The sequence below is a fragment of the Cyclopterus lumpus genome, chromosome 12 (genome assembly GCF_009769545.1).
Source record: "Cyclopterus lumpus isolate fCycLum1 chromosome 12, fCycLum1.pri, whole genome shotgun sequence".
Taxonomy (NCBI): domain Eukaryota; kingdom Metazoa; phylum Chordata; class Actinopteri; order Perciformes; family Cyclopteridae; genus Cyclopterus; species Cyclopterus lumpus.
In genome coordinates, this window is record NC_046977.1 from 3,702,792 (window position 1) to 3,722,259 (window position 19,468).

A 19,468-nucleotide genomic window follows, 5' to 3' on the forward strand; every position below is an offset into this window, starting at 1 on the left:
TTATTAAAAGCGACATCTTCTGCAGCACACTAAAGGTCAAGTATGCCAAGAGTCATCCCTGTGGTGCCATCTAGTGGGCAAAAGTGAGTCAGTCTCACACATTTAAGTCACAACTGTATATTATATTATTTTATATTATACTGTAACTAACTGTATAATGTACTTATAATACTTTAATACAGATGTGTTATATGTCTATGTCCTTAACTTACGCTTTTGCATGATAGTGGATCATCAAAACAAAACAAAAAATGGTTCTTGTCTCTTTAAGAGACGACGTAAACATTGCCAAGACTTCCGGGGTCAAACAATATGGCGAACCACCGTTAGCTTCTCCAGTTTCTGCCCACGGAAAGCTGTAGAAGTCCGCGAGTGCAAATGTAACGTGTTGTTTTAATATCAACTCGAGTCCAATTTTGTGTGACCAAACGTACTGAGGTGTCAAGTGTTAGCTCGGTTTGTTACAGCTAACGTTAGCTAGCGTGCTAGTGCGTTTACTAGCTAACTCGTCTGTAGTTGACGTTGGCTAGCTAACTAGTTAACGTTAAGTTAGCTGTTATATAGTTAACTTAACTAGTTATACGTAATGTGCTTAAACAGGAGATATACCGTTCTCTAAGTGTAGCAACCAGACTGCCGAGTGACGTTAAGTAACATCACGTCAAAATCTAGCCCGTTTTTCTGATTTTTCAAAATAAAAGTCTATTTCGGGTTAACATGCACACATTGTAGTTTGGCTTTCTTGAGGAAATTGTACTTTTTTTGGTTATTGTACCGTTTGTCTTCTCATGGTTGAATGCACTTATTGTAAATCGCTTTGGATAAAAGCGTCAGCTAATTGTAATGTGATGTACCCCCCCCCAGAATGGCTTCATTTGGCTGGAAGAGGAAAGCTGGTGAGAAGGTCTTGAAGTCGGTGGTGCAGCAGTTTGAGGCCGCGGCGGAGAAGCCCGAGGACGGCGGGCCGCGTGCGGGGGACGAGGTGGACTGGCAGCACGCCATCAAGCGGCGGCGAGAGCTCCTTCTGGAGGACTGTGCAGCCAAGAGCCAGAGGCTGAAGGACGAGGGCGCAGTGCTGGCGGAGCACGGCAGGTGAGGGATGCTAATATATCATATTAATAAAATATATATATATATATAATATAAATAAATAAATATATATATATTATAGTAGGATTACAACACTTCTTGAATATAAGTCAAACTTTCTGTATCTCCAAAATAAATCCCAAAGGGAGCTCAACTTTGCATCAACATGTCATGTCAGAAACCCTCCAGAGGAGGGCACCATGGTCCAGAGCACTGAGACCCATCTAGCGCAGCTAATAGCTTTCGACTGACTTGCTACTGAAGTTAATTCATTCAATAGTTTAATTCCAAGGCTCAACTTGAGGTTTCCCTGGTATTTATTCAATGGCTTTTTTTGTGTGTGTGTGTGTGTGTGTGAAAGTACTCTGTGTGTTTTGGTGTACGTTCTTGTAAAGAGACGGAATTGAAAAGCCAAAGAGTTGTGCTCCTCTCGGGAGTAGATCGTAAATTAACATGACAACCATTTATGCTTTGGCCATGGGAGAAGCTGGTGTCCAGGCCTGTTAACTCATATTTAATAGTGGAGTGAAAAAAGTTATGGAGCAATGTAGGGAGAGCTTTTCAAACAGAAAGAGATTTCTTAAAAACAAAAAAAAGCTCCCACAATCTAGCGCCCCTTTTTATTATTTCAAATGATATTTCCTCCTTCCAGCACTGCGTTTATTCTACGACTCAAAATGCAAAACTGGGCTGCTTTTTGTAAAACTGCCTTTTCTTTTTCTATTCACACTGCTGCACAACAAAATCGGCCATTTCAGGAACCGTTATCTGATATATATCTATATATAATTGCCCTTTTTTTTTAGCCATCTAGCAATCACTTTGTGAAAACCCTTTCCAGTCGACGAGATGTAATGCAGTTGCCCTCGGTGACGGCCTGTAATTGTATTTAATGTAAGTGGATTCTGCCGGGGAAATGATGTCCTGCGGCTCCGTAATGGCTGTTCGGAGGTTTGAGAGGCCGTCCGGTCGGCGACGTCATCCAGGAGTTGTGTTGCATTGCCGTCGGATGTAAATCGGCCACTAATCGGAATTGAAGAGCTCCTCTGGTACCTGTTTGGGATGAAAGTGTCGCGCGACATGTGGCTGTTTTACTGCCACAATAAGCACAGTCGGCAATAAGCTAGATTTTCAAACGCGTGTGAGATTTTCTTCTTGAACGGTAGAAGAAGACGACACGGTAACGTTCACCAAAATGTGCTCCGTCAGATCAGCTGTTTGCCGACATGCAGATTAACAATCTGAACAAGGATGACGGACTGTCCCGTCCTCCTTGTTCGTGCACGAACAGACTGGTTGACACTTTGTTATTTGCAAAATGTACAGATAAAAGGAACATGAGAGAGAACCAAAAGAACAAACAATCAAAAAGATACAAACGACTAAATGATGGCGCGTTGCATCATTGTTTCGTTATTGTGGCTCAACAACATTACATCATTTCAACACGTTCACATTTAAAGATAGAAAAATCGGGTGCAATCGTTTTGAAAACGTCATAAAAAGCTTTATAAAACAACACCAAAGGTTTTAAAAAAGAATAAAGTGTCGTTGCAGAAGAATGCCTCGATTTATTTATTGAAGCTTCTTGTCTCCACAGTCGTTCAGGAGGTCTGGGTTCCGTCACGTCGTCATCCAAACACCCCGCGTTATTTGGGCTTCGCTGCTGCCGTGCCGGGTACATTTCCTTCTGGCTAGAACCGCATTTGCAAGCTGCGTGACGCGGCCCCTCGAAGGCTATTTCAAAACGAGCTAAAGCTTCCCACGGCCTTCTTGTTATTCTGCCCTCGTGGTTTAGACGACATCACAGGCGGAGTGATGTCATGGGCCCGTGTTGGGCATCGCGCCTTCTTTTGGACAGCAGACATCTCGTGTGTTTCACTCTTCATTTAAACGGCACTGTCGTCGGTTTAGAGTTGTTAGTGTGTGTGTGTGTGTGTGTGTGTGTGCGTGTGTGTGTGTGTGTGCGTGTGTGTGAGCTCACTTGTTGCTTAAGTTCCTGACATGATCTCTGTGGTGTCTTTCTTGTGTTGGCACGATTTCCACACTACTCTAGATCCATTTCCTCACTCCTCTCTTACTGGTATATAGCAGTGGTGTGTGTGTGTGTGTGTGTGTGTGTTTTCTCAGGCTTTTTTCTGGTTTCTAGCTGCAAGCCGAGTTTTATAACTGATCACCGTTAATGGTCTTGTGTGGTTTTGATTGCTTTTCTTCTCCTTTTTTAAAAGTAATAACTGATCTAGACACGACAGATATTTTATTGTCTAACTCTGGATTTCTCCTCGTACTCTTTCTAAGCCTTTTGTCATTTTATTGGTATGATTCTTGATTCAATATTGACTTGAGGAGGAGGAGGAGAGTGATGCTGGATATGAGCATATTCACCAGGGCTCAACAGTGAGGATCTCCACGTCGTGCTACCGGTGGATGAAGTCATGCATGACAATTAACATCTCTGTGTTTGCTGATAACCACAATAAATAAAACCTGTGTGTGTGTGTGTGTGTGTGTGTGTGGCAAACGGAAGGGGAAGGCTCGGGTTCTCTGTTCATGGCAAAAACAAAAACATGAGCACGGCGAAGGGCTTCGTGAAATCGACCAAACAAACAAAGTGTCGGGTTGCATAACGAATATCAAACCTCAGGGCGGAGCCGACGGAGCGGAGCGTCCCACTTCACTGCCGCGCCTCGTTCAACTCAACGCGAGGACGTCTGTGTGTTTGACTTTAGATCGTAGCCAGCAAGCAAATTATCTATTAATTAAGGTGTGCACCCAGGTTACCGTTTATGAGGCAATAAACAAACTGTGTGTGTGTGTGTGTGTGTGTGTGTGTGTGTGTGTGTGTGTGTGTTCTCTATAGGCACTGGGAGGCCATTAAGAAACTGGACGAGGCCATCCAGCTGACTCCAGACAACCCACTCCTCTATGAGATGAAGTCTCAGGTATATTATACGTATATATATATATATATATATATATATATATATTCTCTCCAGCATGTTTTCAACAGCTTTAATGTTTTAGTCTCTTTAGCTCCACTTCCTTGTTCCTTTTCTGTCGTTTCACTTCCTCTTCCTCTCGTCTTTGGCCTTCCTTCCTCAAGGAGAAGCCAGAAGGAGGCGCACAGACAAACTCGATTTCTTTCTCTCGTCCATTTTACGACGACAAACGCAATTAAATACCTCCTTATTGCCCTGACCATTGTTTGCCTAATATAATAGTATCCATTATGGGTCATACGAGAAGGAAATCATTAGAGGCCCAGGACGTGGAAACCACCGCAAATGGGATTTTTGTTTCTTGAAAGACGACATTGTTTGTGTAGATTCAGCTCCAATGTGTTGTGACTACACACACACACACACACACACACACACAGCACATCTAACCTACTAGTGTCCATCATACAGTTAGACTGGAGCTCATCATATTCCCCTCACGGACCCAGATGACGAGGACGGTTTCGCTGATGCTCGTCTTCTGTCTTCCCTTCGTCACTTTCTTCCAATTTAACTTAATTGCGCTTTTCCAATTAACATGAATTGCTCTGTTCATCTGTGATCTGTGTTTTTTAAAAGCCTCCTTCAGTATGAATCAAAAACCTCCATCCCTCATGCATATTAATGGTTTTTGCCATGTTGCTTCCCAACGTTCAGAGACATTAATGAGTATTCGTGGTTTGTATCAGTGTTATTCTTGTATCATAATAATAATACAAACCTGTATGCATGACCAATACAAAGCGTGTCCCTCATGTTACAGTCCCAGAATACTCTACTCAACCACTCTTGATAATTAAGGAGCTTCTTGCGTAACTTTTTGTCTCAAATGTGTTTTATTCTGTACACTCTGTTCTAATGAGGACTGAGTCGAGGGCTAGTTTGGTCTACATAATGCCTCGTTTTGTCCACTCAACAGTCCAAAACCAAAAGACATTCATTTTGCAACGACATGAAACATTATCGGCGTTGGGAAACATCCCAACTATGTGCTCGTATTGGAAATCCCACTCTTAAAAATCATTTGTGCTTTTCCTCCACAGGTACTGACCATTTTACAGGAAGTGTTTCCCGCGGTGAAGGCGGCAGAGATGGCGGTGAAGTTCCGCCCCCTTTGGTGGGAGGGCTGGCAGACTCTGGGCCGGGCCCAGCTCAACCTGGGAGAGGTGGACCTGGTGAGTCTCAGACCCCCTGAATGCACCGTCACCTGCACTCAGTGGCAAAACAATGAGTCTCAGACCCCCCTGAATGCACCGTCACCTGCACTCAGTGGCAAAACAATGAGTCTCAGACCCCCCTGAATGCACCGTCACCTGCACTCAGGGGCAAAACAATGAGTCTCAGACCCCCTGAATGCACCGTCACCTGCACTCAGTGGCAAAACAATGAGTCTCAGACCCCCCTGAATGCACCGTCACCTGCACTCAGGGGCAAAACAATGAGTCTCAGACCCCCTGAATGCACCGTCACCTGCACTCAGGGGCAAAACAATGAGTCCCCTGAATGCACCGTCACCTGCACTCAGGGGCAAAACAATGAGTCCCCTGAATGCACCGTCACCTGCACTCGTCTGAGACAGCGACATTGCAGCTCCCTCGTGTTGCGTAACTCAGTCGGTGGAAGGGCCCCATTATCGTCTTTTGAATGTTTTGAAACCACACCTCCTTTTTCTTTGTTATTGTTGTAGCTATAAATCGGGCACGTGTTGGCTTTTGAAGGGCTGTCGAGATCCGTCGGTTACTTCTGTTTACTTCTTTTCTTGAAAAAAAAAAAAAAAAAAGGCAGCGCCCCCGGAGTGCCTTGGGACGATTGCTCAAATTGGCCCCCGAACGAACACGTTGGGACCTGTGGGTGTACGCAACCCACGGATCTCGGTTACACCCCCCCCCCCCCCCCGGCCCATTCAGAGCCCAGCAAACGAGGCTGTAAACCCCTTTCGGTTAATAATGGCGCCCGCGTGTCACACCCCGAGAGGCCCCCGCCGGAGAGGGAACAACAACAATGGGAAGTGTTGAAAGTTACCTGCGCTAAAAACAAATATGGACACGCCTCGTCGTATAAAGGAGTTAATGGAGAGGAACGGGGGCACGTCTATTTTTAGCAAGACCTGTCCAGTCGAGACCTTTTGTGTGCGTCGACGTGTTTGAGTCGTGCCTGTTGGTGCAAGGTGTGGGCAGCGATTCCCCACGAGTCTGTTCCTCCTTTAATGTTTCTCTACTGGGAAAGAACCCAAATACAACAAACACGTAGCTTCTGATTGACGTCTTTTAATCATCTCGTCATGGTTACGACGGAGCAGGTTAATCTGCCCCCCGAGTCGGTCGACTTTGTTTGTTTGACTTTAGTTCAAGATTAAACTTGACGAGATGCTTTGGGAACGTGTTTAACGTCTAAAGACGGTTAACCTCTCGGAGGCTTGACGGTGCAGGTTGTTTCACTTAATGTTGTAAGCAGTGTTTCCCATTAAGGGCTTTCACATAGGAACTCATCACGTTTTAGGGTCTTACCGGTTTAGTTTATTCTCAATGATGTTTTTGCTTCTTTGAAGCCAGTTTGTTTGTCTGTTGGTCTGTTTGTCTGTTTGTTTGTTGGTCTGTTTGTTTGTTGGTCTGTTGGTCTGTTGGTCTGTTGGTCTGTTGGTCTGTTGGTCTGTTGGTCTGTTGGTCTGTTGGTCTGTTGGTCTGTTTGTCTGTTTGTCTGTTGGTCTGTTGGTCTGTTGGTCTGTTGGTCTGTTGGTCTGTTGGTCTGTTGGTCTGTTGGTCTGTTTGTCTGTTTGTCTGTTGGTCTGTTGGTCTGTTGGTCTGTTTGTCTGTTTGTCTGTTGGTCTGTTTGCGTCGCTCATTACATTCAAACCTGGAGGATGTAGGTTTGTCTCTCTCTCTTAAGGCTTCGACACAAATCTGTTATTGAATCTTTTATCTCTGCTTCCTCTTCCTCACCGGCGAGGAGCAGTTAACGGTCACGAAAACACACAAACTAGAACCCCCCCCCCCCCCCCCCCCCCTCCCCTCTCACGTCGTATCGCGTTGACGTATCAACACCTGGCAACGCTCTCCCAACCAGCCGGTTGACTCACAGCCTCCCGCGGTGGAATACCAGTTACACGCTGTTGCATCGCCAGCAGCAGGTAAGCTGTTAATAATTAATGTTAATTCAGTGTTTGTTTTGATGACGGGCCAAAACTAATTAAAAACACGGCTCTTGCTCTTGTGTAGTTTTAACCACTTCCAACCGATTTAATGTCTTCTAAAATCTGATCGTTCTCTTTTTCTTTTCTTTTTTTAAAAGAGCTCACAGAGCCGTGCTTTGTTCTCCAGGCTGAGCAGCTCTTCTCTGTTGTTTGGGTTCTCCTTGAAATGAGCTTAACTTGATATTTCCTTATCAAGTTTCATTTCCTTGTTTTGTCGGCCGGGTGCTAAAGTGGTTTCTTAAAGTGTTATTTAAATGTGTTTTTCTGTTATATTGAAGTCACGTTCATTTATCTAATGGGCTTTATGACCATATTATCCAACTGGTTTTCATCCAATCTGCTGAGACATCTGTTCAGAATTGATTTAGATATCATGCACGGATGGATTTCACTATTCCACAGACTGTCACGGCGGAAGTGGACGTTTTAATTTATTTTTATATCCCTTCAGTGGGACAATCATTTTCCCATCGACTGCACAGTCAGTCTTAATGAAACCGTAAATCGGGCCTCCAGCGCAGAGAATGTGAAGAGTCTTTCTGGTTATAAACACGCCTTTTTCTAAAAGGAAAAGCTTGTTTCATGCTTGTCCCCCCGCAGGCCGTGAGGTCCTTCCAGGTAGCGATCCACCTGTGCCCGTCGGAGGGCGCCCTGTGGCAGGAGGACCTGCAGTGGGCGTGGAGGTTACAGAAGCAGCACTTGGCCTCCAAGGAGAAGACTCGGCAAGAGGAGGCCGCCAAGGAGCAGATCCTCAACGCCCCCGAGCTCCAGCGGGACTACGACTTCGAGTCCGACGAGGTGCTCGCCGCCTGCGTGGCGGTGGCGGAGCGGCAGGCGCGCTACGAGGAGCTGAAGAGGACCGCCGTGGTCATGGACGCCGAGGGGAACGTCAGGAACGTGCTCGCCGGGGACGACGGGTCAGAGGAGGAACAGTTTGTCAAAGCAAGAGGACTTTGAAGCGTAACCTTCAAGCCAACGTGAAGGTTAAAATGTAAAAGACAGTCGAGTTGTGCTGCTTTACGTTTTCCGTCCCCCTTTAATGGTGACCGTGTGTAAAGTGCACGTAAAGTTTTTACATGTTTTGAAGCTTCAAACTTTAGCGTCCCCTAGTTCTGTGTTTCACCTCATGGCGTCTAGCTGTCAGCTGACGGACGTTAGGATCTACTTTCTGCAACAAGGTCCGTTTGCTTCTTCAGCTGTGTGTGTGTGTGTGTGTGTGTGTGTGTGTGTGTGTTGCAGAGACGAACCACAAGATTAAACTTAATTTCAAAGCTGATCTTTCTGTTGTAAAACGTGCACAAAAAGTGTTAAAACTGATTTATTGTGTGAATGGATTTGATGCAGTTTCGATCTTCTGATTTAAATCAAATGTGGAAAAATGAACCTCTGGTGAAAACAAACGTATTAAGTGTGTTTTTTGTTTTGTTGGTTCAGCTTCAAAATACAGAAACCAAAGTTACTTCATCAGCATTTCAGTGGAAAACAAGATCAAAGTCACACTTTTGGAATCCCGGAGGTCGTAATAAACAAAGTGAACGTATACTAATACTTTAAGTCTGGTCATGTAAACTTTGGGTTTCTGCCATGATTCTGAACTGTTGATATTAGTTTACTGGAAGTTAACCGGCAAGGTTGCAAAACAAAGAGAAGACGTCTCTACAAATCAATATAAGATAAATACAAGTATATAACAAGGAGAACATTATTATTATAAGTAGACACACCCTTGTTTGTAATAGCTGCTGCAGATGTTTTAAGGTGTTGCGATACCAGATAAATAGAGATCACCTGTGTGCCGGGTGACTTGATGTCGGGTAGCCCAACATATGTGATCATAATGTGTCTCGTGTGGTCACGTTGGGCGACGCCGCACCAGTCAGAGGCTCAGATTGGACAAATGGACGCTGGTGCACGGTGAAGCTCAATAAAAAAGATAAATAACACATCACTGCAGACGTCTGCACCGAAGAGGGGCGCAGGTCTGAAGTCCTGGAAAAGGGCTTAAAGAAAGTCCCTCTATGGAGGATCGATATTTCATTTCCTCGTCCAGGTTCATTGGATTATGTTTCTGATCTGATAAGGATGCGACTCACTCACAAGTCTTTTAAATTTAGTATGAAATGCAGATCAGATTATCATTTTATTCAATAATCTTTTGAGCTATAAAATAAAATGAACATATTTCTTTTGTGCAAAAACCCTCCAAAAGTCTACTTCCAATAATAAAAATCAGCACTTCCTCACATTTAAGTGACCAGGGATTTATTTTAGATTAAGAAGATTAATCAGTTACTAAATTCCATAAACTTCCCTTAAATGCCCTCTCACGCCGTACATAATCATGAATATTTAAGAAACGTCCTCTCAACATACTTCACATACAAACCAAAAAGTGACACCAATTTATATGAATATTTACATGTTTATTCTACGTTCATTTAAGAATTCAGTACATTAGTCTCTTTTCACAAGAGATTTAACATGTTATGGTACACACGGGCTGTTGCTACGACAACAACAACAACAACAACAACCACTTTAACATTAAAAACATGAACATGGTATTTATATCAATCTTTATAGAAATCTATCCAGAAAAGGCAAAAACCTTTTAAAGTCATCAAGACAGGAAATAGGTAATATTGTCTTAATTACCCCATAAAGTCTGATTGGATGAGAAGAACATGAAGTCAAATGATTTTATAATAACATATTAAGTTCCTAACATCCTCCAGTGGGAAAGCACATGACATGCAGGGGGATGTTTTTACTTTATTATGCTTTGATATCGACTTTGATGTTCTCAACACATTCATCGTGAACCGATTCAAAACGGCTCCCAGCTACACGGACCTTCTCACGGAGAAGACGATGACAACACAATTGAAAGAAAAAAACAATACAATTGTACATGCAATAAATTAACATCGTGGAACACTTTTCACATTTTCTTTACAGTAATTCGCAGTGAGCTCCTCTGGTTGTGCCGACGTGGATTGATTTATCTGTGTGGTGTTTGTGGTAAATTATTAATTCATGGATTATGGGTGTTTATGTTCGATAATGCACGTGTCAAACAGGATATCTACAGATGGATGGCGACGCCGTCTTCAGATGCGTTTCCTTTTATCATCGCCTCTTTGCTCACTTCTATCTGAAGTCCCGTTGCCGTGACAACGAGGGATGCTCATATGCACTTCTCCTGCACGTCGGCGCTCTCGTCCGTGAAGGTCACGCGGAGCGCCGGGTCCTCGCGACACATCAGGAGTTCTTTCAAGGCCGCCGCCCTGCCCCCTCGGTCGCGGTCCGAAAGCCCCCTCCGAGGGGCCTCGACCTCCCGGTGGGGGCCTCGCGGCGTCCCCGCGTGAGACGGCCTCGTGGCGGCCTTGGACGGGTACAAGAAGGTCTTTGAGGTGCTCACCATATCCGTCGGCTCTCCCGACACCAGCGACGGGGAGTCCCGCGAGACGATGGAGGACGAGAGGCCGCCGTCGGCGCAGCGGAAGCGCCCGCCGCCGCCGCCGCTTCGGCCCCGCCCGCCCATTTTGCAGAACAGGCACTTTATTTTCTCCATCAGCTTGAGGACCACCGTCTTGCTGAGCAGGATGTAGATCCAAGGGTCCAAGATGGGGTTGACGGAGGCCATGCGGATGGCCAGCAGGTCTTTGTTCAACCCGGAACGCTCCTCCGTCTGGTTTCTGGACAGCTGGTTCTCAAAGATCCTCAGCTGAGGGGCAGAAGAGAGACAGGAGGTCAGTTTAGGGACTGAGGGGTGGGTTGTTGGACAAAGGAGCATCAGTTCAGGTGCAGAACCCATTGTGTTTTTACAAGCACAAACCGGTCTTCACTTCATTAGAAGAGCCATGGAACTGTTTATTGAACATTTCCCTCCTCGGCTGGCACAGCATGGTCAAAACTAAACAGACACTTGGCTGGATGTCTCCTCTCTGTAACCACAGCAGCGTGGAGCTGGCAGAGGGCCAATAAACAGGTCTCATCGTCACTCACGTGACGCCTTTGGCCACTGAGCTGCAGGTTAATCACAGAACCAGAGTCACAAAGGCCTTCATATTTTTACATTTCCAAGTAAACAATGCCATGCACTTAAATTATAATCATAATAATAATAATAATCCTTTCCAACATGTTTGCAATGGAAGAGGAGCCACAAATACTTTCCAGGGTTTATCTCAAGTTAGGGAACTTTTGTTCTAATTTGATTGCACTCTTATTAACTCAACTGAATACATATTAACACAGAAGGAGGACTGTAGGGGTTTTCCCCAGTGAAGTTTACAGCAAAGCAGGAAACATCTCTTTTAAGAAGGCTTTGACTGTAAAGAAGCCGGAAGTCATCCTGCAGCGCACGAGCGAACACCTGCGGACACCTCACGCGCTCCTCTGCAGCTCCAGAGAGCCAACTCACTCTCAGAGAGTTCACACGACATCTGACAGCTTCTCAACCACATAAATGCGGAAGCAATATCTTTGAAAAAGTTGTTTTTAAAGTGTGGATGAACGCGTGAACAACAACGCGTCATCAAGCCGCAGAACGGGGACACGGAGTTCTGATCACTTTCATTAACCAGCTCCTGTCTGCTTGTTGTCATCGTGTATTAATCCACGAGGTCAACACTTATTTAAATGTCCATTTTCATGACATTCATTTCGGGTGAATATAATATGTTGCATGTTCCTTTTTTTGTGACATAAACGCGTAAAAACGTACTTGTCGGGCAACCCGGACACGTGTTAATGTGACACTCACCACTAACGGAATGGAGCAGATGAGAACCACGGCCGAGGTCGCTATCAGCAGGATCACCATCTGGATCTCCGCTCCGGCCAACCGGCCGAAGCTGCGCCTGCGCCGCAGGTCCGATGCGCGCCTCTGGTCCGAGCCCAGCGACGTGCGTCGGATGAAGCGCTTGTGCATCAGGATCAGGGCCCCGCACACCATCACGTTGCATATGATGGTGGCGAGCACGATGACGGAATTCACACCCGCGTACATCAGATTAAAAGTCGCCACCGTGGTTTGGTTGTTGTGCCAGTCGATGAAGCACCACGTGCCGGGTCTCTGGCGCGTCACGTGCCCGAACCCCAAACTGGGCAGCGCGCAAAACACGACGTTGGACATGTAGATGGCCACAAGAGTGAGCGCGGCGAGCTTCTGGTTGACGTTCTGGTTGTAGAAATACGCGTGGTTGATGGCCAGGTATCTCTCCACGGACATCGCGAACACGATGCAGAGCTGGACCAAGAAGAAGAAGAGCAGGATGAAGCCGGAGTACTGGCACAGCGGCTCCCCCCCGGGCCACGCGCCCTTCACGTAGGTCGCGATGGTGACGGGGCTGGCCAGCAGCGTGCCCAGCAGGTCCGTCACCGCCAGCCCGCACACCAGGGTGTAAAAAGTGGTTTCCTTCTGTTCCTTTCGTGAGATCCGCAGAACCACGATCGCGATGACGTTCCCCACCATCCCGAAAATGAACATAATCGCCGGGATGGTGGCCGGTTGAAATCTCCCGTGCGCTGCCGTGGAGTTCATATCTGCAAGGGACTTTTTTTTCCTCTCTTACTGATTCACACTGACAACTTAACTTCCGAAGTAGTGGCCTTCAGTGCGCGGTGTCCAGGATCTCCAACAAGAAGCAAATCCATCGCGTCCGAATGTCCCTTTTACGCACGGCATTAAAACCTAAAAACAGTCCCCAAAGGTCCGTGATGGGAACAGAGGAGCAGATCCACCAGGATGAACATGTCCACTCCTTCACGCTGCTGTCACTCTGGAGACTGACAGGCACGTCTCCTCCTGAAGGGCGACTGGAGGCGGCTCCTCCTCCTCTCTTCATTCAGCCAGTGAGCTGTTGTGGAGAGCGCGCGGCCCATCATGCAGCGCGAGGACAGACTTAGTTTCACTTCTTTATCCAACGTTCTCTCTGATGTCGTCTGTCAGACGTCGTCAGGGCCAAATAATGAATCATGTATGAGAGAAAATCAGATTAAACGTAGTGGAAGTATTTCAATGTGATGCTTTATACTTATAGTCAAAGTTTGTACTTTTCAAAATGCTTTTCAATAAGTGAGTCTTTATTTTTCTATATACAACGTGCAGGTGGAGCCAGACTCTCGTGCACGTTGGTTATGAATTCATCAAAGTTCACCGACATGTTATTACATTTCGTTTATAACACGTGGTTAACTGCACCTCTCAGCCGCTCTTTCCTGCTTCTCAACACTCCGCTGAGTCAGCTCGAGGCTCCGCAACCAACACCCTCAAAGAATTTAATACATAAAGGGGAAATAAATACATTTTCATTTCATGTTGCGCATAAACACTTTGAGATATGAGCGTCGCATCGTCTCCATCTGTGATCCTTCATCAGAGTCCAGACATTTATTTGTCAGCATTCTGTTTTACTTGGATTGTGTGCAGCACAAACAGCTGTATGGAATATAAATATCCCAGAGTTTGTTAGGACGCTCGTCTGGAAGTTGATATTGTGTTCCTCCGACTCAAACAAGGAGCGACTAACAAACCCGTCTCTGTTGTTTACGGCCATTAAACAAGACGCCTGTGAGCAGGATGTTAGGATGTGCCGAGTGATTCGTGACGCGCGCTTAGAAAATGTGTCATGTACGAAACCGACTCTGAGGCCTGAGGGGAGAGATGCCACTTCCCCTGCCCTCGGGGTTCAAAGAGGAGAAGAACAACCAGAGAGGAGGTCAAATGCTCCTCGTCAATAAGAACCTTCAGACATCCAGAAGGGGATCATTCTGGTCCAGAGGAGATGACCTTGACGAATGGCTTTGGACACCGTTAACACCCTTTCACGTTGTGCAGCTCTACCAGATCCGATGCTGCTCGGTTCACCGTGCAGGTACAACGCGCCCGAGGGTGCAGGAGGCGTCACACTACAGGTGGTCCGCCATTGATGAGACGTTCTTATAGGTTTCATGGAGCTCTCCAAAGGGATTCAAACCCCCCTTTCCTTGTGTGTCGTGACTCTTTGGCTCTCGCATCAAAAACAATGCATTTTCAGATGTAAACAGCAGGTTTATTTTGAACTGCTTTGTGCACAAATAATAATGTTACTCGAGGCTTTTGGCATTTGCCACATTGTTCACAAAGCTCCATTAAAAAATGAAAACATCCTCATCCGTTCCCTCCTCGCACTCCTTTTGGGCCAACTGGCTCTGATTTGCATCTCGAGTCTGGATAATCGAGACAGGGACTTTTTTTTATTTGCATAATTTAGATAAAATCAAACTGCTGAATATCAACTTAGCGGAGCTTCGAAACTTTAACATTGAATGTTGTTCTCCATCAGTGGATCCTACAACGAGAACAATGACGTGAAACATGTCTCTGAGTTTCTTTTTTAATCCGTCATTGTCTGACAAAGATAACGAGTTTAGATTAGAGTTAGGAAACTCATTTTCTATGAAAGACGTATTAGTCATCGCTTATGAATCTTCACACCTGGTTTTCATCATGTCATCTTCACTATGCGCAGGACTATTTTATAAATAGATAATGACCTTTTCTAACTTTGTGTTATTGTGCAGCTTCGGCACAACGAAAGAGTTTATTGAGCAACTCTGAAACTGAAAACTGTCTCGGCCTGGGAAAAGTTACATTTCTGAGTTCCCTCATGGAGGTTATGAGCCCCCCCCCCCCCAAAGCAGGTCCAATCTGGGCAGAAGGGTCATGTGACCTCACGAACATCGGGGAACAAGTTTAGGGATTAAAGAGAAACTCAAGGATCCGTTTATTAACAGGCGGCGAGCGTCTCTTCTTTTCTCCTCTTCTCTTCTTCTCTTCTCTTCTCTCCTCTCTTCTTCTCTTCTCTCCTCTTCTCTCCTCTCTTCTCTTCTTCCCTTCTCAGCGCTGATCTGCACGTTCTTGTTTATTCTGCTGCCGAGAGTCTTATTGAAGATCCCTTTTTGTTCTAATTAAGGGAGGCGAGTCCCGATGTGTCCGTCGTTGCGTTCCTCTAACGACGTCCACGATCAGGACTCTGAGACTCGATGGAGACAGAAGGCCATACATGGTTGTGTGTGTGTGTGTGTGTGTGTGTGTGTGTTTGTGTGTTTGTGTGCAGCTAATCAAACATCCCACACAAACTTCCCATGTCATTAGGAAGGAGTCAACCCCCCCCCCGAGGGAGTCAGGTTTACTCCCCCAGTTCTGTAAAACAGCACAGATTAAAGGGCGAAGTCTTAGTACTAAAAAACATTCCCAAACACATCAGCAGTGGGATCAGTTGCGGTTCAAGACATAAAAAGAGAATCAAGTTTTTAGATAAAGTGGGAGCTGCCCAGCTGGCTGCACTCCGGGCCGAAAACAATGTTTTTTTAAATGGTTGTGAGCAGAAACACAAGTGGTTATTTGTTGAGGCCGATCTCAGGACCCATCGGCCATCGGTGGGATGCAGACGAGCCTCTGGGGGAGAGCGGCGAGATTATTTTGTTAACGGGGTCACCGTGTTTTTGAGATGACGTCCGATTCCCATCATCGCCGTCCTTCCTTTACGCACAAATGTAGATGATTAACACGCAGCCGTCTGATAGCACATCAGAACTCCAAATCCACAGCCAACTGGTTTCGTGTCTACGGAAAGAAATGTGCAATTAATGTTTAACCTTTTTGAAACGGACGAATAACAAATATACAAAGAAAACAACAGTTATTGCTAATATACTTAATAAGGTTTCTTATTATAAGGTTACCAGCTGCTTTTTTGAGAAATGGGGGTGGGGGTGGGGGGGGGGGGGCAGTTTTAACACAAGCTTCAGAGCAACAAGTCTCAACAGTTGCAAACTATTTCCCCCTCCGGCGGCTCGAGGAGCAAACATCCAGTACTTCATGTCCCAGAGCGCTCCGGGTTTCACTGTGAGAGAGAGACGTCGTATAATTAGCCAATTAAGACGCATACCTTTCATGCACTTTTCATCACACACACACACACACACACACACAGCTCAGAGTTGTGTACGTCTGCATTTCCCCGACAGGCCTCTACATATGTTGGGGCCTATCAAACAGCTCAAACAGAACATATGTTACAACATAACAAATATGCCTACATATAGTCGATACACCGGCAGGCTACTTTCTACAGGTTTGCATTTGAATACACATGTGCGCGTCTTTAAGTCTTTAAGTCTTTAACCACGCTCTTTACATCTAAACTGCGCCCACGTTTATTCTCTATGCTAAGGATGGCCAGACCTGACAGCCTCTCTTGTGACATGGAGCTTCTGAGATGTGTTTTGATCAGTTTTAGCTTGGAAAATGACCTTTCAGCGCTGACAGTATTGTCAGAAATAATTTGATGGCCGTGGCTTCATCAGGCACACTTGATAGTATGGAGTTGTGTTTTATTATTAACGTGTTCGCTAAATCATAAAGGCCCTAGTGGTTGCCTGTTACGATTGCCTTTACAACTATTATTTAAAACTTATAAAGCCAGTTTAAAATACTTTTTTTTATTGTGTATATGAGAGAGACAACGTTATCTTAATGTTATTACGTAATGTAATATTATTTATTTATTACATTATTCGGCCCAGATAAACCGGTTGCCATGTCTCAGACAGAATCTGCCCATTAATCTGTTTCGCCTGGCTAAATAAAGGTTAAATAAATAAATTAAAAAGTGTCTTGGAAAAGCTGCCTTGCTCATCAACGTGGTGGGAAAGTGGAAAATAGAGCTCACATAAAGTGGCTATTTATTTATTTCACTATAAAGGATGCTCACCAAAAAAAAAAAAAAGAAGACATTTCTCACGTGCAATAAAAAATATTTGATTCAAAACTGTTTTAGTGCATTCGTGCACATTTTGACGATTATTCGGGATTATGTCATGAATCGGGATTATTTTGGATAATCACAGCAAACTTGCAGCCTTCTCGGCCCCTCCCACACACGTAATATTTATTCACCTGTGTTTCATATCAGAATGGAATGACACCATCGGTGGCTGCAGGCGTCAGGTATGAAACCGCCGGGCCGCACCTGCTCTCTCCGGCATTCCTGGGCCGTAAATGTGCAAAGATGACGACGGTTGAACCGCGAAAAACTTCTCCTCTGCATGCCAGTTACATCCTATAAAAATGTGTGTGTGTGTGTGTGTGTGCGTGCGTGTGTGTGTGCACTCTCTCTGACTACTGAGGACATGTTCCCTCATTGGCGCTCGCCTCCATTTTAGCCCTCGGGCTCGCTGCAGGTTTCCAAACTAAATATAAAAGCCGCCGCTGCCTCCGAGGACTCAGAGGAAGCTTTTGTTTAAATAAACTCGATGCTCAGCTATTAAATAATCATTTTAATTTCAGATTCTTCAACCTGTGTTTCCTCGGGCACTTTGGCAAATACAAATAAGAGTCTTTATATTTTTATATTTCAGATGTTTGGTGAGGCAGTCGAAGGTCACACGCGCGCACACACACACACACACACACACACACACATATATACTTATTTAATCCCTTCAACTCTCATATATTCCAGAAAATAGTTGATAATAAAAATAATAATGAATTGTGAATTGCGTGTGTGTAGGTGTGTGTGTGTGTGTTTTAGGACAGGATGTGCCTGCCTGGTCATAGAAAGTTGTGTTTATTGGACCGAGGAGGAAAGTTCTGCCACTTTCTACGACCCTCTGACCTCAGAGATGAACCTGGACGCCCCATCAAACTAAAGGAAAAGGATGAAGGTTAAAGGTCAGGAGGAGAGAACGTCTTGCATGGCAATATAAAGGACATAAAACAACACATCTCAGAGGAGAATACGTTCAAATATGCCACACACATGACATCATTATCGTTATTGTTTTATTATTATAGACATATAATACAATACTTAAAAAAATGTGGGGCCTGCAGGCAGAGTGTTGAAACATTTGTAGAGAAAGAAAAGAAAAACACTTCCTGTTTGAGGCGGGCGGCTTCCTGAGGGAGGGGGGGGGGGGGGGGCGGGGGGTAGGCTTGAGTAAGACCTGATACCCTGTAAGACCCAGAGGAAGGTCTTGAGTAAGACCTGATACCCTGTAAGACCCTGAGGAAGGTCTTGAGTAAGACCTGATACCCTGTAAGACCATGATAAAGGTCTTGAGTAAGACCTGACACCCTGTAAGACCCTGAGGAAGCTCTTGAGTAAGACCTGACACCCTGTAAGACCCTGAGGAAGCTCTTGAGTAAGACCTGATACCCTGTAAGACCCTGAGGAAGGTCTTGAGTAAGACCTGATACCCTGTAAGACCCTGAGGAAGGTCTTGAGTAGGACCTGATACCCTCTATGACCCTGAGGAAGCTCTTGAGTAAGACCTGATACCCTGTAAGACCCCGATGAAGCTCTTGAGTAAGACCTGATACCCTGTAAGACCCTGAGGAAGGTCTTGAGTAAGACCTGATACCCTGTAAGACCCTGAGGAAGGTCTTGAGTAAGACCTGATACCCTGTAAGACCCTGAGGAAGGTCTTGAGTAAGACCTGACACCCTGTAAGACCCTGAGGAAGGTCTTGAGTAAGACCTGATACCCTGTAAGACCCTGAGGAAGGTCTTGAGTAAGACCTGATACCCTCTATGACCCTGAGGAAGTTCTTGAGTAAGACCTGATACCCTGTAAGACCCTGAGGAAGGTCTTGAGTAAGACCTGATACCCTGTAAGACCCTGATGAAGCTCTTGAGTAAGACCTGATACCCTGTAAGACCTCGAGGAAGGTCTTGAGTAAGACCTGATACCCTGTAAGACCCTGAGGAAGGTCTTGAGTAAGACCTGACACCCTGTAAGACCCTGAGGAAGGTCTTGAGTAAGACCTGATACCCTGTAAGACCCTGAGGAAGGTCTTGAGTAAGACCTGATACCCTCTATGACCCTGAGGAAGTTCTTGAGTAAGACCTGATACCCTGTAAGACCCTGAGGAAGGTCTTGAGTAAGACCTGATACCCTGTAAGACCCTGAGGAAGCTCTTGAGTAAGACCTGATACCCTGTAAGACCCTGAGGAAGGTCTTGAGTAAGACCTGATACCCTGTAAGACCCTGATGAAGCTCTTGAGTAAGACCTGATACCCTGTAAGACCCTGAGGAAGCTCTTGAGTAAGACCTGATACCCTCTAAGACCCCGAGGAAGGTCTTGAGTAAGACCTGATACCCTCTAAGACCCCGAGGAAGGTCTTGAGTAAGAC

At 45.5% G+C, this 19,468-nt stretch overlaps 2 protein-coding genes across 3 annotated transcripts; one reads left to right on the top strand and one right to left on the bottom strand.

Moving 5' to 3' along the window:
* The first annotated feature begins 287 nt into the window (after window positions 1-287).
* On the top strand, window positions 288-17,859 carry ttc33 (tetratricopeptide repeat domain 33). 2 transcript variants are annotated; one of them, XR_004610589.1, is made up of 6 exons: window positions 295-380; window positions 865-1,092; window positions 3,950-4,031; window positions 5,132-5,263; window positions 7,879-8,510; window positions 17,844-17,859. XR_004610589.1 is itself a non-coding variant. In XM_034546457.1 (5 exons), the coding sequence occupies exons 2-5, from the start codon at window positions 866-868 to the stop codon at window positions 8,233-8,235; spliced, it is 798 nt and encodes a 265-aa protein (XP_034402348.1). In that variant the 5' UTR covers window positions 288-380; window position 865; the 3' UTR covers window positions 8,236-8,818. The 2 variants fall into 2 exon arrangements, 1 of the variants encoding a protein (XP_034402348.1); XM_034546457.1 differs by lacking the exon at window positions 17,844-17,859 and having other exon boundaries at window positions 288-380; window positions 7,879-8,818.
* On the bottom strand, window positions 9,681-13,151 carry ptger4b (prostaglandin E receptor 4 (subtype EP4) b). Its single transcript, XM_034546456.1, has 2 exons — window positions 12,047-13,151; window positions 9,681-11,005 (listed from the first exon to the last, which is right to left on the bottom strand). Exons 1-2 carry the CDS (start codon window positions 12,824-12,826, stop codon window positions 10,466-10,468), a joined length of 1,320 nt encoding a protein of 439 aa, XP_034402347.1. The 5' UTR covers window positions 12,827-13,151; the 3' UTR covers window positions 9,681-10,465.
* Window positions 17,860-19,468: the final 1,609 nt, after the last annotated feature.